General features: G+C 28.2%; 1 protein-coding gene across 1 annotated transcript in view; it reads right to left on the bottom strand.

The window, feature by feature from the left end:
• The window catches only part of LOC111618236 (laminin subunit alpha-1-like), a 270,556-nt gene that overhangs the window by 141,571 nt on the left and 111,563 nt on the right, over nucleotides 1–17,422 (bottom strand). Inside the window, exons 27-31 of the mRNA XM_023359721.1 lie at nucleotides 16,597–16,736; nucleotides 13,693–13,923; nucleotides 11,123–11,359; nucleotides 6,493–6,633; nucleotides 5,718–5,888 (exon numbers count right to left, since the gene is read on the bottom strand). Coding sequence (XP_023215489.1) covers nucleotides 5,718–5,888; nucleotides 6,493–6,633; nucleotides 11,123–11,359; nucleotides 13,693–13,923; nucleotides 16,597–16,736 — 920 coding nt within the window. The remainder of the gene's footprint in view (nucleotides 1–5,717; nucleotides 5,889–6,492; nucleotides 6,634–11,122; nucleotides 11,360–13,692; nucleotides 13,924–16,596; nucleotides 16,737–17,422) is intronic.

Below are 17,422 nucleotides of genomic sequence, written 5' to 3'. Positions count from 1 at the left end.
ACTATTAGTTTGTGATACATAATATATTATTTTTTCTGCCATAATAACTAACTTTTTTCTGTACCCCTAAACAACCTATCGCGTACCCCTAGGGGTACGCGTACCACAGGTTGGGAATCGCTGTTCTAGTATATTCATCCATAAAATAAGTGTTTGGTATTTGGATAAATAATGTCATTTTAGTTCAGAAAGAGAAAGAAGAGGGGAAAGATAAAATATAAAATAGAATGAAAATAACAAATAAAACTGTAATAAATGATCTTGAGTAATTATTATTTATTAATAATTGTACTGTATGTTCTACTTACAAAAAATGACAGACCTTGATGGCAAGATTTAACCTTTTAATGAATAGAAGATGCTGTCCTTAGAGTAAGATAAAGATCCTATTCTAAGGCTCAATTTAAACCTTCTCTTTCAGGCAGTTCCAAATAAATGAACTAATGTTTGGTATTTGGTAGTCAGAAAGGCAAGAATTTTCAGTATTTGGCAACAGAAACATCCTATCAATTACTTGGTGTTTATTATTTGACCAAAAACCCTACTTGGTCCATCCCTTATTAAAATACTAAATATGAAAACCAGTCTTGGAAGCTAGTCATGAATAGTGCTGTGTCAATAACCTATATATCAAACTGAAATGGACACATGTTTAAAATATTGATATCACTATTCTAAAAATCTAAAATATTGATATTCAGAATTTATCTATAACAGGGATAGTAAACCTTTTAGAATCCACATGCCATGCAGTAGGTAGTATAATTATTTTTGAAATAATTTATTCATGCCAAAGTTTTAGACTTAGAACAACTATTTTTAAAGAAATGAAGTGGTCTACTTTAATTAGCATAAATTTAAAAAGGATGATTGAGAAAGAATGATGATATATTGAGCTAAAGATAAAACCATAATAAAAAACTTAAAATAATTTTTTCATTTATACAGTAAAAATAAATAAAATCACATGTTATGTCATATGCCAGTTATTTTTTTCAACTTGCCACTTTGATATGCATAAAATAAGTTTGCCATCCCTGATACATGATATTGATTTTTAATGTTTGATATTTCTATATATAATAATCAATATTTTGATCTTCCTTATTTGATACATCAGCATTTGATATTGACTCATTATTCTAAATTGTAAATTTAAAATAATTCAATATTAAAAATTTCAAACAACTCATTGTCAGTATTATATTCATTTCTTAAAAAATAATAATATTGAGCTGAGTGAATAAACCTCATTCATTTACCTTCAAATGTCATTGGATTTAAAAAACTCCTCCAAAAACATTTACCAATCTCAACCAAATTTGGTATGGACATCAAAATATAAGCTATTTGGAATTCTGATTAGATCATGTCCTTGATGAATATTACAGGAAAACTCTACCATATTAAATACTTTAGCTTGAATTTTGGGTGCTTACAAAGCTCATGCAACAGTTCAATTCTGTTTATAAGTGTAAACGCTTTTTTTTAAAGTCTGAATCAACATTTCATTGGATTCTATCAATATTATACAATATTATTGAATTTAATATAAATAAACATTATACAGAAAGTTATTTATATTCTTTTTTAAAATAAACATTTAAAAAAATATATATATATATTGATATAAATAACTTTGTTTTAATCAGTGGCATTCTGTCCAGGGCAGCCTGAGCAACTACTAATGATTAATTCATAAATCAATAGTAGATGTAAAAAGTATTGTAGACATATTTTTCAACAGAATTTTGTTTTTAATTTCTTAAAAATTTATTTACTGTTTTGTTTTTATTTTTTATTTTTAAGATCTGTTGATGAACATAAAGACAGATTTTCAACTGGCAGAGCCTGAAGTATTCATCAACAGAATTAAAAGTTAAAGAGTTCATTTTGTCTATTTCCCACATTTTAGATTTTTAATTGACTTGACTTTTTTTCACATGCTAGCTGTGAGGTGTAATCATCACTGATTGTTATGTATCTGAATTCAAAGGCTCAGAAACAGCAGTATTTTTAACAGTAACAGCTCTGTTTCAGAAATACTGAACAACACTGATTCGAAAAAATGCAATTGGGCAGTTTTCAGTTAAGGCAGCAATAATGAGAGGAATTCACAGTGGATTCCAAACAAAAATGCAACAAATGAATCCTAGCTGCATCTATACAAGATCTTTCAATCATATATCAAACTTGATTATAATGGAGACATGTTACTTGACTATTGTTGTATCTTTTTTGGATCCCTAGATAAGTTGTATGCATTATTTTCATAGCCAAACAAGAAAAGCCTCTTTTAGAAGCTAGAAAATGGGATAGAATTTGAAATATCAGATTGTAGAAAGTGCAAACAGCTAAATGGTGGTCACATCAGAGATCTGCAAAAGACATTTTTTACAGAAGAGTTTTGATGTTGGAAGATGCAGACTTGCATAACACTATAGTATGCATGCAATGCAACAGGATTCTTACTTAATTATAATCAAATTTTTACCTCAGAGCAATCTTCAATTATTCTTTCTGTTTCTGTTTCATTTATATAGAATTCTAGCAACTCTTTCAATTGGTTTTGATAAGTGTGAAAATTGTTTCTAAAAATTTGAATTAGTAGAGACTAGAATCAGGTCCACAATAAACCAAAAAATATTAAATAATGTCTTGATGATCAGCAGTGAAAGAAATGCTATTATACACATCACTAAAAATGAGGTAATTCATCAATTTGTAAATACAATAGAATCTCTTTTTAACAGATAGTAGAATGGATTTCTTGGAATAATGGATTTTTTCTACCCCAAATCTATTGTAAACTTTACATTTTTTTCAACGTTTAGTTAATATTTGGGATATTTGTTTCCAGGAAATTTATAGAGTTTGACTTGTTACATTTGGGATATATACATATTTGTGCAGAGGCATAGCCTCTAAAGAAAGGTTGTCTCTGCAATGGAAATAGTTGTTCCTGGTGATTAGACATGGGAAAAAAAATTGGACTCGTATCCAGATGTTTTACTTTTTATTAAAAGGGATATATACAATTTAAGAATTGTACAAAAGAAAGTCAGCCAACTAATATGATTGAGGAGGGGTCACCTAATGAACACTGTCATTGGTCCAAGTGTAGTGCCGAAATTTAACAAGGCCATCAAGTACAGGTAGGCCTCCTACAACGCAGTAGATACGTTCCTTGAAAATACTGCATTGTGGGAAATCGCGTTATAGGAGACACCAACTTAATACAAAAACTGGGATTCAGTTCTAAAAAGAGAAAACTTGGCGTTTGAATGGCGTTTTTTGAGTTTTTCAAATCAGCCATTGCTAGCCACGAATTTAACACTGGTTTCATCAGCTGACGACTGTCCCATTTGTTTTAAATAATCAAATATTTTAAGGCTTTGTGTTTAAGTGCAGTTTTATTTAAAGGCAACCGTTTCTTGTTCATATCTTCTACCCATAATATTAGCGCTTGTTCCATTTTTTCCATTATAGGTGCTCTCCGACGAGCAACATTTTTTGCAAGAATAGATGATCTGGATGTGACCAAATTTCTGATCTTTTCTCCCGACCGAATCGTCGACTCATTTAAATTAAAATGCCTACCGATATCAGCTATCCGCTCTTGATATTTAATTCGATCCAAAATTTCTATCTTTGTTTGAAGAGTTATAAATTTCCCTTTTAACGATGGTTCTTTCTTTTCATTCAGCATTGTTATGGCTAAAAATTTTTCAATCAGTTTTGTGGACAGTAAAAATCGCAAAAAATAACTTCCTTTCACTATGTTGTTAAAAATATACACCCAATAGAAGTTTATACTGTATTTTGGACCATTTTTGTGGTCCCCACTTATTGAAAGAGTATAAATGATAAAAAATTCAGTTATATATTTGAGTGTTTACAGTAACTGATTCACATCGGTCTAGAAACCGGTCTTTCCCTGAAACTTTCAAGGGAATAACATGCCAACATCCACAAACAGCTGTTTTCAAAGACTTCTAGCTCAATATGCCGAACTGCGGCTCGTATCACGTAATCCGTTGCGATTTTTCTGTTATGTGAAGATAATTCGTTTCTAAATACCGTAAACCGTGTTGTAAGAAAATTTCTGCATTTTTCCAACCGCGTTGGAGCGAAAACGCATTGTAAAGATACCGCGTTGTAGGAGGCCTACCTGTATTTCCAAATCACGAAAACCTTCCTGACAAGTTTCAGCATAGATAAACAGGCTGTACTGTACATGACATTGCTAATATCAAGTAGTGTTGTATTCAATATACAGAAAAGTGGCATTAAAAGAAACCAAGATGGATGAGTTTTTTAACAAATCATGAAGTCAAGCAAAGTTCTAATGAGCATATGTAATTTGCCTCTTTTTATGCTTACAGTATGTACAGTTTTTGTCAGCTTTGTCGTACAGATGTATGGCATAATATACAATCATATACGATATAATATGCTCATATGTTACAAACATATGTGTTTCTATAGGATAAAGAATAGAGATTTCAAGAAACTGAATAATTTCAAGTATGGTATTTCTTATATATAGGAATTAAAAAAATAGAAATTTTTTAAATAATAGATATTTTCCTGGATGTGTCGGAAATCTGTTGTTTGCAATATAACAGATTCTCAGAATAATGGATAATTTTTGGTTGCTCGAGCAATCCATTAAAATGAGATTCTTCTGTAACAATTTGCTGTGACTATTGTTGCTGTGAAACTAGAAAGCTATGAAGTTTGAAGGATGATTAAGTAAAGAGTGAACTGCTAACTGTGTTAAGTGTTAATTGAACCAAATTATAAAGTGAGTCATAAATCATGATGAATATAAAAGTATTCCTTTAAATGTAATAGCCTTAATTAATTAATATTCATGAATCATATTTTGTACCTTTGTAACTTATATTTCAAATTTCATTAATTAAAATTTCCATATCTGTACTTCTTAAATTTTACAACTTGACAAATGTAGGACTTATCATACAGTTTGTCAAGTTGTGAGTATTAAGAAGTACAACAATTGAATAGGACAAGAAACTTTGAAAACATTAACATTTCAAAGTTTTGTTATTGGTAGGTTTTATTATTGTTTTTTGTGCAAAATAATTAAGTGCACATTTCTTGTTAATTTCCAACTGAAGTTAACCAGATTTTCATGAAACTGGACATTAATCCCTTAATTACTGAAAAATAGGCTGATGTTTGCTGTTCATACCTTGACAATAAAAAAACTCTTCATTTTCAAAAAGTTTTGAATAAATCAAATCTTTTCCATAATTTCATTCAAGATGCTGGTGGTTTCCTGCCATACCCACAACCATTTTGGAGATAAGAATTATCAGAAATTTCAAACAGTTCTGCCTCACCTAATATTATTAACCCAGAATATCACTGATTTTAATTACATTTTCAATAAAATTGATTGAAGTGATTATATAAATACCTTACCTTCAGTAAAAAATATAAATTTTAATTTTAATAAAGTTGTGTTATTCCCTAAAAACAATACAAGTAAATTTGTACAACTCACAAATAAACTAATTCAATAAATAATTTATTGCAACTTATACATCTGATCTTTTCAGATCTAAATTCTTTTCAAGTTGTGTAAACAGAATTTATTGAATTAGCTGATCAACTAACTCACTTTTCTAACTTAACTAAGACTTGATGCATTAATGAAAAAATAATTAAGACAAGAAAAATTTTCATACTTTATCACCTAGGTATTCCTGAGGTAACATCCAATATAGTGGTTGTTTAATATTTCCAAGAACTCCAATCCGAATATTTCCCCTATGACCAGGTATCACATAAAGTCCATAGAGAAGAGATAGTTGAGTATTTCCATACTCTAAAACCAGCTTTCTGTTTAACCCTGTAATCTGTTAAAAATTAAAATTGTAAAATTGTATAATGATACTATATTTGTTAAGGTATTTTATATCAGATAGGCAAGTCTTCTATTAAGTATGAAAATAATTTATAAAAATTTAAAATTTGGAATTGAATTTTAAGTATTAACAACCAAAACATTATAAACTACAAAATCAGAAGTCAATGATAAAAAGCCTTCTTCTAATCTCTAGCAGTCTTAATTTTTTCAATCTATCAAATACTTTTGTAGAGTAGATCTGTCCACGGGGTGATCAGATCAACACCTCTACAGACACTGAGGTAAAGTTTAGTTCAGGACAAATATCATTGGGTGCTCACATGGAAACAAAACTTCAATATATAATTTTTGTCATTTACAAAACTAACCATACTAATTTTTTTAAATATAAAAATTACATTGCAATTTTTTCATTTATAATCAAAATTTCATCAATATGTTCACTTGTAGAAAATATACATTTATTTTTCTTTTATTTAGATTGTTTGTTTATTCTTTTTATATTCAAAATGTAGAAGTTTCTACCAATTTTTCAAAAATAAAATTAAAAATTAATTATTATAAGTATATTTTATATAAATATAAAGAAATACCTGAGACCAAACCATATATGCTTCTTCACATTCTGTACTTCTGCCAAAACAAAAACATTCTAAGCAGCCTTCTTTATTATTAAATGTCAAACTAAATGTTCCAGCTTTGCATTCATCACATTTAAATCCTATAACATTTTTCTGAAATAAAAAATAATCATTTTATAAAAATTAAAAATTCAAATTTTGTGCTGAAATAAATGTACACGACATCCACTACGCTGTTAACAGAACACACAACTGAAAGACACCTGGTGTAGACAACATTCACAATTTCTAGTACAAAAAGTTTACATCACTGCACCAGGAACTAGCTAAACATCTAACACACATCATCATCAATCCACAAGACATGCCAAAATTTCTTACTCAGCATCACCTATATGAAACCTAAACACAACAACACCACAGATCCCACACAATACAGATTAATTACATGCCTTCCAACACTCTACAAATTATTGACATCCTGTATCACAAACAAAATATACAAACACGTAGAAGAACACAACATTCTTACAGAACAACAAAAAGGTTGCCGTAGAAATCACAAGGGATGCAAAGAACAATTACTCATAGATTCAGTCATTCTACGACAAGCACACAAACAACACAGAAACATACACATGGCATATATAGACTACAGAAAAGCATTCGACAGTGTTCCACACAGTTGGCTGCTACATATTCTACACATGTACTGTACAAAATACATCCATCACTCATTGCATTCTTCGAAAACACTATGCAGCACTGAAGAACAACACTTCATCTCAGGGTTAGTAACACTTCCATACAAACAAATGAAATATTCATTAGGTGAGGAATTTTTCAAGGAGATTCCTTGAGTCCTCTCTGGTTCTGCCTAGCCCTGAACTCATTATCCAACATGTTAAACAACACACATTATGGCTACAATATCAGACATGAAAAAACAACACAGTTTACACTGTCACATCTCATGTACATGGATGACATAAAACTTTATGCGTCCACACAGAAACAACTTCATCAACTCCTACAAATCACACACTCATACACTAAGGACATACAAATGGCTTAGACAAATGCGAAAAACTTCACATAGAAAAAGGAATCCTGAAGAAAGGAGATTTTGCACTTGGAAATGGAGACGTTATTGAATCCATGGAAGAGGGCGAGTTCTACAAGTACTTAGGATTCCAACAGGCCAAACTAACAGAACATACACAAATAAAGCAACGATTAATTAAAGAATACCAAAGTAGGTTAAACGCTATACTTAGAACACAGTTAAATGCAAAACACACAGTTAAAGCAATAAACACATATGTCATCCCAGTACTCACATACTCTTTTGGAGTTATACATTGGACTCACACAGATCTCGAGCAACTCCAAAGGAAAACAAGAACAACACTTACTAAGCATAAACAACATCATCCTAAATCCGCCACAGAAAGATTAACCCTTCCACGTAAAGAAGGCGGACGTGGCCTGATTGACATAGTTAACCTTCACTACAAACAAATACAGTCACTGCGAGAGTTTTTCTACAAGAAACAAGAAACATCACAGTTACATAAAGCAGTAACTCTAGCAGACTCAAATAACACACCATTAAACTTACACTCACATCATACAGACATGACACAACACATAAAAAGCATAGACACCATCAAGCAATCGTGGGCTCGAAAGGCACTCCATGGCAGGCATCCTTATGACCTGGCCCAGGATTTTGTTGACAAAACTGCGTCAAACAGCTGGTTAGATCGGGGATGCCTCTTTGGGGAGACGGAAGGATTCATGATTGCCATACAGGATCAGGTCATAAATACTAAAAACTACAGAAAACACATACTCAAAGATACAACACTCACAAATGACACATGCAGAAAATGTCACATCATGCCAGAAACTATACAACACATCACTTCTGGTTGCAAGCTCTTGGCACAGACAGATTACTTACATAGACACAATCAAGTAGCAAATATAATACACCAAGAGCTTGCAAAGAAACACAAATTGGCAGACATCCACGAACCATACTACAAGTATATTCCACAGACAGTATTGGAAAACAACACGCACAAAATGTACTACGACAGAGCCATAATCACAGATAAAACAATTTATCACAACAGACCAGACATCACACTCATTGACAAACACAATAAAATCACATACATTATAGACATAGCCATTCCAAACACCCACAATGTACAAAACACATGCACTGAAAAAATTAGCAAGTACACAGAACTTGCCCAGGAAATAAGGCATCTGTGGAGGATGGAAAGGGTGCTTATTGTACCTGTCGTTCTCTCCTGTACAGGTGTGATACCATACACACTACACAAAAGCCTGGGAACATTACAATTGAGTAGAAATACATACATCACACTACAGAAGGCCACTATATTGAATACATGCCACATTGTGAGGAAATTCCTGAATACAGACACACACACTGACACACTTATTTAATTTTAGTTTTGTTTTGGTTGCTATGCCTTGACTCTGGTCCAGCATAGTACAGAGCCACCAGTGTGAACTGAGTATAACTCACAAAACCCAACATAATAATAATATTTATTTATTATTATTATTATGAAGGGAAGTCCTCTCAACAGAAATACGATAGAAATTATTTGAATTATATTGATAATTATTGAAAAATGCCAAGTAAAAACAAGCCATAAAATTAAATATAGGGAATAAATATATAAATTATAAAGTAAATTAAACTGAAATAAAAGATAGTGTGATGTAAAATGATATTAAAAATGTTATTGTTTTATGAAACATTGAACCATTTTTTTCTTCCTAAAACAGAAAAATATATTTAAGAAAATTTTTGAGCCCAATTAGTTCTTAAGAGTTCAGTAAGTCAAATACAGAATATATTCAAAGGAAGAAATGACTTCATTTCTTCCTTTGAATATATTTCTTCTATAATAATTTCTTTCTTATTTGACTTATTGACAAGACTATGTCTTGTTTATAAAATTGTACTGCCACTCATTCTTACCAGCATAGAGGTATGAAGGAGTACATGTCGAGAGTTGATATTNGAAGAAATGACTTCATTTCTTCCTTTGAATATATTTCTTCTATAATAATTTCTTTCTTATTTGACTTATTGACAAGACTATGTCTTGTTTATAAAATTGTACTGCCACTCATTCTTACCAGCATAGAGGTATGAAGGAGTACATGTCGAGAGTTGATATTTAGCACAGAGTATTAGGTGTCCAAATCATTTGCGCATAAAAAATCCAGACTCGTAGGTAGTCAGGGGACCAAGAATCGAGTCAAAATAAAATACAAAATGGCGACCCTCTTCTACAAACAGGCAAAACAGCCACCTCACCCCACCAAAGTCGGGTAGGAGAGAGTACCATCCACAGTCATTCTAAGAAGTGAACTCTGACCTTAGGACTGAACACGTAGTTTCTTCTATGTTAAATAAAATTTGTAATCTAATTTTGTAAATTTGGAAGTGCGTCAAATATGATGTTAAAATGGTTTTATGTCATTACAAGTGGGCTTTTTTAAGCATTATCTAGTATAGTAAAATCATAGGATCAATAAAAATCTGATGTTATATTAGGGTTGTTGTTACATTCGATGACATTATAATCGGGTTAAACTGTATATTGTTTGTGCAAAATAAAAAAATAATTTCAAACGATACAATAGCCACGATTATCTTTTTCAAAAACAGGAACTTTTTGTTACGCATCAACGAAAATTCAACCCGGGCCGACACGAATATTTAGCATTTTTAACAATATGGAAATTCTCAACAATTCTGTCTTTTCCAAAAATTAGCATCAACAGAAGTCCTTTAATTAAAAATTCATGCTTTCTTTTTCAGAAAAAAATATGAATTTATAGAGATTTGTAATTAGTTGATTAATTGTGATTATAAGATTATTATAGATTATAGCTTAAAGCTATATTGTGAATCAGCATTATTTGTATATTTTTACAGTCCTATTATTACTTTCAGTTTATTATAACTGCAATAAGAAATATTAAATGAATTTAAAAATACATTTCTAAAGCAATCAAAAATATAATTATAAAATCTGCTATCAGAACAACAGTTCAAAATATTCATTTAGAAACTATATTTTCTGAAGTTAATTAATTTATTAAACTCTTAAATAAAATAGACTATATACAATGAACTTAAACTTTGGTATAACTAGAGTTTAAGTTACATTTATAATTAAATGATCTCTACATCTTCATTCAAACTATTTTATATTATTAAAATTCTCATTAGAAATTTTTCCACTCTTGTTACTATCAAAAAAATAAGAAATTTATGCTTCTTTCATTATAAAAGCTATTCTACCATACTTTATCTGTAAAAGATTGGAGAATACTTTTTATTATAAAATGTAAAATGAAAATAAAATTATTATGAAACAAATACAGTAAAACCTGCATAAACTGGAATTGCATGGTACCAAATATTTTTTCCAGTTTGTCAGGTTTCCACTTTAAACAGGTTTTTTTAAATATGGAAAATTACTCTGTTCTGAAAAATGTTTTCCATTTAGTTGGATTTCTGTTTTATTCAGTTTCCATTTTGGACAGGTTTTACTGTATATATGAAAAATTGAATCCTTACTTTGCATGGGCATTGGCCATTTTCATCACATTGGCAGAATCCATCACTATTGCACATAGTAGGAACAGTTCCATCTATATCACAATTGCAAGGCAAACAATTTGGAAATGAATAATAAGCAAAATGACATTTGTCACATGCTCGGCCTTCATATCCTTCTAAACATAAACATTTTCCTGTGAGGGGATCACATTCTTCTTTATGTGAGCTAGAAGGATTGCAATTACAAGGCTGAAATTGTAATAAATATAATGATTATGGAAAAAAAGAAAATGTAATTTTTTTTTTGTTTTTTAAAATTTTTAAAGTGCAAAAAAATATTTCTATTATTGTTTACTTGCAGTAAGAATAATTAAACTACAAATAAAAAATTTTTCTGTAACTAAATAAAAACTTTCATATATAAAAGTAGAACAATTGTCATCTTATTCTATTTAATATCATTATTATTTAAGTTTTCTGTATTTTAAAATGCAAAAGATTTCAGACTCATATCTGACAAACTTTAATCTTATTTCAATTACAAATCCATAACAACATAATCCATGTATTATTGGTATGAAATTATAATAATTTTGGATAAAGTGAATCATACTTTTATTTAGATGAACATGAAAATTTAATAATAGAAATTTACAAAAATAAATTGAAAAGATGAAAGACCATCATATTGCTTCTACATACAGTATCATAATATTAGTGTTGAATTTCTGAAGGAACTATCAAATGATGTTATTGATATACTATTGCTCTGTTTAAATTTCTTAAAAATAAATGGTAAAATTTCAAATGCTATAACATTGAAAGATTGAAATACAGTTGATTTTCAAGTAATATATGAAAAAATAATAAATTCATATTTAATTAACCAACTAACTAATGTAACTTAATCCTGATAATTATGAATTGATAGTATTATCTAATTAGATATTCAAATTCAAAACCAATCTTATTCAAAAGACAATGATGATGCCAAACATCATTCTGTCTTATCTAATTAAATGAAACTTATACTACTTTTATTGCTTAAAAAATGTAAGCAATTGATTATAAATAATCATTATTCGAAATTCCAAAGTGCTGTTTATATTATTCAAAACATTAATTTGCTTTTGTTTAGTATAGTTGAACTGAAAAGGAGAATGTTGCTACATGCAAATCATGTAACACTTGGTACTAACATTTATTTGGTAGTTAAACATACTATTTACTACCTAAGAGGATATTTCTCTATGTTCAATATTTCTATTTTTTCATAAAAAAAAGTAATACATGGACTATTTGACAAGAGGAGTGGTGTAAAAAGCTCATTAGCAGTGATGTCATTGCCTTACAACAAAACATTTTGTCTTAACACAATAACATCACTGCCAATCAGCTTTTCACCTTAACTCCACTCATTAAATAGTCCATGTATTACTTTTTTCTGAAAAAATAGAAATATTGAACATAGAGAAATATCCTCTTAGGTGGTAAATAGTATATGTTTAACTATCAAATAAATGTTAGTACTAAGTGTTACATGACTTTCAAATAGCAATGTTCTCTTTGTAAGGTTTACACATTTCATATATTATCCTTATTATCCAACTTCACCAATTAAAAAAAAACAAAATATCTATGGTAGTTTTGGTGTTAGAAAAAATTTCTATGATAGTTCAATTTCTAGAGAAACACTAATTGAAAAAATCTCATATATATATACAGTAGAGCGTCGTTTATCCGAATCAATTGGGGACTGGGGTTGTTCGGATAACTTATTTTTCGGATAACCAATCATGTACGAAAAAATATATGAATTTATACCGTGTTGAAATTTTTCTCCGTTGCGTGTCGCTTCGCGTTGAATTTTCATCGATTGCAAGCATTTGCAGCGCCACAGCACTGGCGAAAATTTAAATTTGTCGACTGGAATTCTTTCGGATAACAGACGTTTCGAATAACCAACCTTCGGATAAACGACGCTCTACTGTATAAGGCTAATTTAATTATGTAAGTTTCAAAAGTATTTAAAACTTATAAATAAATAACCAAACAATCTAGTTTTCAATTTCATTTTTTTTTAACTAAAAGAATTTTATAATAGGGTGATCTAACTGTTTTCCTACTTATTTAACTTTTTTCTATTTTATATTGACAAAATTTTTAGTCCAGATAATGAAATACAAATTAATAATGTTACATTAAAATTAATTAATAAAAACAATTAATGTTATATCTAACCTAATTTAGTCTTACAATTTATATACTTATTCATACAGATGATGTCATGATATACGATTCTACAAAAATAGTCTTGAAGAGATAATATTCTAAATGCATAATTATTATAAAATGTAAAATGAAAATAAAATTATTATGAAACAAATACAGTAAAACCTGCATAAACTGGAATTGCATGGTACCAAATATTTTTTCCAGTTTGTCAGGTTTCCACTTTAAACAGGTTTTTTTTAAATATGGAAAATTACTCTGTTCTGAAAAATGTTTTCCATTTAGTTGGGTTTCTGTTTTATTCAGTTTCCATTTTGGACAGGTTTTACTGTATATATGAAAAATTGAATCCTTACTTTGCATGGGCATTGGCCATTTTCATCACATTGGCAGAATCCATCACTATTGCACATAGTAGGAACAGTTCCATCTATATCACAATTGCAAGGCAAACAATTTGGAAATGAATAATAAGCAAAATGACATTTGTCACATGCTCGACCTTCATATCCTTCTAAACATAAACATTTTCCTGTGAGGGGATCACATTCTTCTTTATGTGAGCTAGAAGGATTGCAATTACAAGGCTGAAATTGTAATAAATATAATGATTATGGAAAAAAAGAAAATGTAATTTTTTTTTTGTTTTTTAAAATTTTTAAAGTGCAAAAAAATATTTCTATTATTGTTTACTTGCAGTAAGAATAATTAAACTACAAATAAAAAATTTTTCTGTAACTAAATAAAAACTTTCATATATAAAAGTAGAACAATTGTCATCTTATTCTATTTAATATCATTATTATTTAAGTTTTCTGTATTTTAAAATGCAAAAGATTTCAGACTCATATCTGACAAACTTTAATCTTATTTCAATTACAAATCCATAACAACATAATCCATGTATTATTGGTATGAAATTATAATAATTTTGGATAAAGTGAATCATACTTTTATTTAGATGAACATGAAAATTTAATAATAGAAATTTACAAAAATAAATTGAAAAGATGAAAGACCATCATATTGCTTCTACATACAGTATCATAATATTAGTGTTGAATTTCTGAAGGAACTATCAAATGATGTTATTGATATACTATTGCTCTGTTTAAATTTCTTAAAAATAAATGGTAAAATTTCAAATGCTATAACATTGAAAGATTGAAATACAGTTGATTTTCAAGTAATATATGAAAAAATAATAAATTCATATTTAATTAACCAACTAACTAATGTAACTTAATCCTGATAATTATGAATTGATAGTATTATCTAATTAGATATTCAAATTCAAAACCAATCTTATTCAAAAGACAATGATGATGCCAAACATCATTCTGTCTTATCTAATTAAATGAAACTTATACTACTTTTATTGCTTAAAAAATGTAAGCAATTGATTATAAATAATCATTATTCGAAATTCCAAAGTGCTGTTTATATTATTCAAAACATTAATTTGCTTTTGTTTAGTATAGTTGAACTGAAAAGGAGAATGTTGCTACATGCAAATCATGTAACACTTGGTACTAACATTTATTTGGTAGTTAAACATACTATTTACTACCTAAGAGGATATTTCTCTATGTTCAATATTTCTATTTTTTCATAAAAAAAAGTAATACATGGACTATTTGACAAGAGGAGTGGTGTAAAAAGCTCATTAGCAGTGATGTCATTGCCTTACAACAAAACATTTTGTCTTAACACAATAACATCACTGCCAATCAGCTTTTCACCTTAACTCCACTCATTAAATAGTCCATGTATTACTTTTTTCTGAAAAAATAGAAATATTGAACATAGAGAAATATCCTCTTAGGTGGTAAATAGTATATGTTTAACTATCAAATAAATGTTAGTACTAAGTGTTACATGACTTTCAAATAGCAATGTTCTCTTTGTAAGGTTTACACATTTCATATATTATCCTTATTATCCAACTTCACCAATTAAAAAAAAAACAAAATATCTATGGTAGTTTTGGTGTTAGAAAAAATTTCTATGATAGTTCAATTTCTAGAGAAACACTAATTGAAAAAATCTCATATGTATATACAGTAGAGCGTCGTTTATCCGAATCAATTGGGGACTGGGGTTGTTCGGATAACTTATTTTTCGGATAACCAATCATGTACGAAAAAATATATGAATTTATACCGTGTTGAAATTTTTCTCCGTTGCGTGTCGCTTCGCGTTGAATTTTCATCGATTGCAAGCATTTGCAGCGCCACAGCACTGGCGAAAATTTAAATTTGTCGACTGGAATTCTTTCGGATAACAGACGTTTCGAATAACCAACCTTCGGATAAACGACGCTCTACTGTATAAGGCTAATTTAATTATGTAAGTTTCAAAAGTATTTAAAACTTATAAATAAATAACCAAACAATCTAGTTTTCAATTTCATTTTTTTTTAACTAAAAGAATTTTATAATAGGGTGATCTAACTGTTTTCCTACTTATTTAACTTTTTTCTATTTTATATTGACAAAATTTTTAGTCCAGATAATGAAATACAAATTAATAATGTTACATTAAAATTAATTAATAAAAACAATTAATGTTATATCTAACCTAATTTAGTCTTACAATTTATATACTTATTCATACAGATGATGTCATGATATACGATTCTACAAAAATAGTCTTGAAGAGAAAATTAACTAAATGCATAATTATTATAAATGGCTTTCATAATGAAGCTAATAAGTTTTAAATAATGATTTTCAAAATAATAGAAAGATATTTTAATCATAGTTAGATTTTTTCCCTTCCATATATTAAATTAGAAATAAAAGAAAAAATTAAATACTTTGAATCATTCTTGCATCAGTTTTATCTTAATTTATACATTATTGTTGTTTTGCAACAATGCTTAAAATATGCTAATATTAAAATAAATTAATGTTATATCTACTCCTAAAATAATTACATTTGAAATGAATTTAGATTAATTAATGCTATCATCATTAATTCAGTTGGATATGCATCTCTAATATAATCCTTTAAATTCATTTTTAACATATATTTTCAAATTTAAAAATTTTTAAATTATCTTTATAAAAAGAATTTTCAATTAGAGAAAAATATGCCAGATTACACTCTATGTCATAATGTAAATCATTTTAATTTTTCTTTGTCCATATAAAATTAAAAACAATTATATTCTGTAAGAAACTATATTTAAATCAAAATTGAATTTTATAAAAGAAAATTTTATAAAAAAAATTAATAATACAATAAAATTAAATTACCTTACATCCAAATTTAGCATCATAGCCCCAAAACAATGGAAGACATGTTTCACAATTTTTTCCAGTAGTGTGAGGAGGGCATAGACATTCTCCTGTGATTGAATCGCATACATATCCAGTTATTTCACATTCCTGACATTCTAAAAAAAATTATTCCATAAATTTTATTTTCTAAACTACTTAGATATGTTTTAAACTATAATATTTAAAATTTGTTTATTTCCTCTCTGATCTTTTTAAAATAAATTAAATTAATAAATCATGAATTATGTTATTTATTAAATATTTTTTTAATTTAATTATTTTATAAAATTTTCATTTGATTTTAAGTAAATTCAAAAGTAAAGAACAAATTGATAAAACTATTAAGTAATTTACTAAGTGAATAAGTAAAGAATTCATATTTATTCATAAAATTTTAAATATTGAATTAGATGTTCTGTAAAATATATTCAATTTTTACCATTAAATGAATGTAAAATTTTATTTTAAATATTCAGTTTAACATATATTAATAGAAGATCAATAAAATTTGTTTTGTTTAAATTAAAAAAAAACTCATTCATTTAAAATTTACAAGTTTAACACTTCACAAATTACAATTGCTATTTTCAAGTGAATAAAAGAATAGTATGTTACAAAGTTAAAATTATTGAAAACAAAATATTTAAATAAATAAACAATGAAATAAAAATAAAATAAAACACCAGTGTTTATGATGCATAAAATAGCTAAAAATAAATGCTAGCAATCCATGACCATGATTAATGTAGCTAATACATATAAAACTAACAGTATCTAAGAAATTTATTATGTACTACCCATG

This window comes from Centruroides sculpturatus, unplaced genomic scaffold, assembly GCF_000671375.1.
Source record: "Centruroides sculpturatus isolate CEXI.00-Female unplaced genomic scaffold, Cexi_2.0 scaffold205, whole genome shotgun sequence".
Taxonomy (NCBI): domain Eukaryota; kingdom Metazoa; phylum Arthropoda; class Arachnida; order Scorpiones; family Buthidae; genus Centruroides; species Centruroides sculpturatus.
The sequence above is the reverse complement of the archived record's forward strand: the minus strand, read 5'-3'. Positions and strand labels throughout refer to the sequence as shown.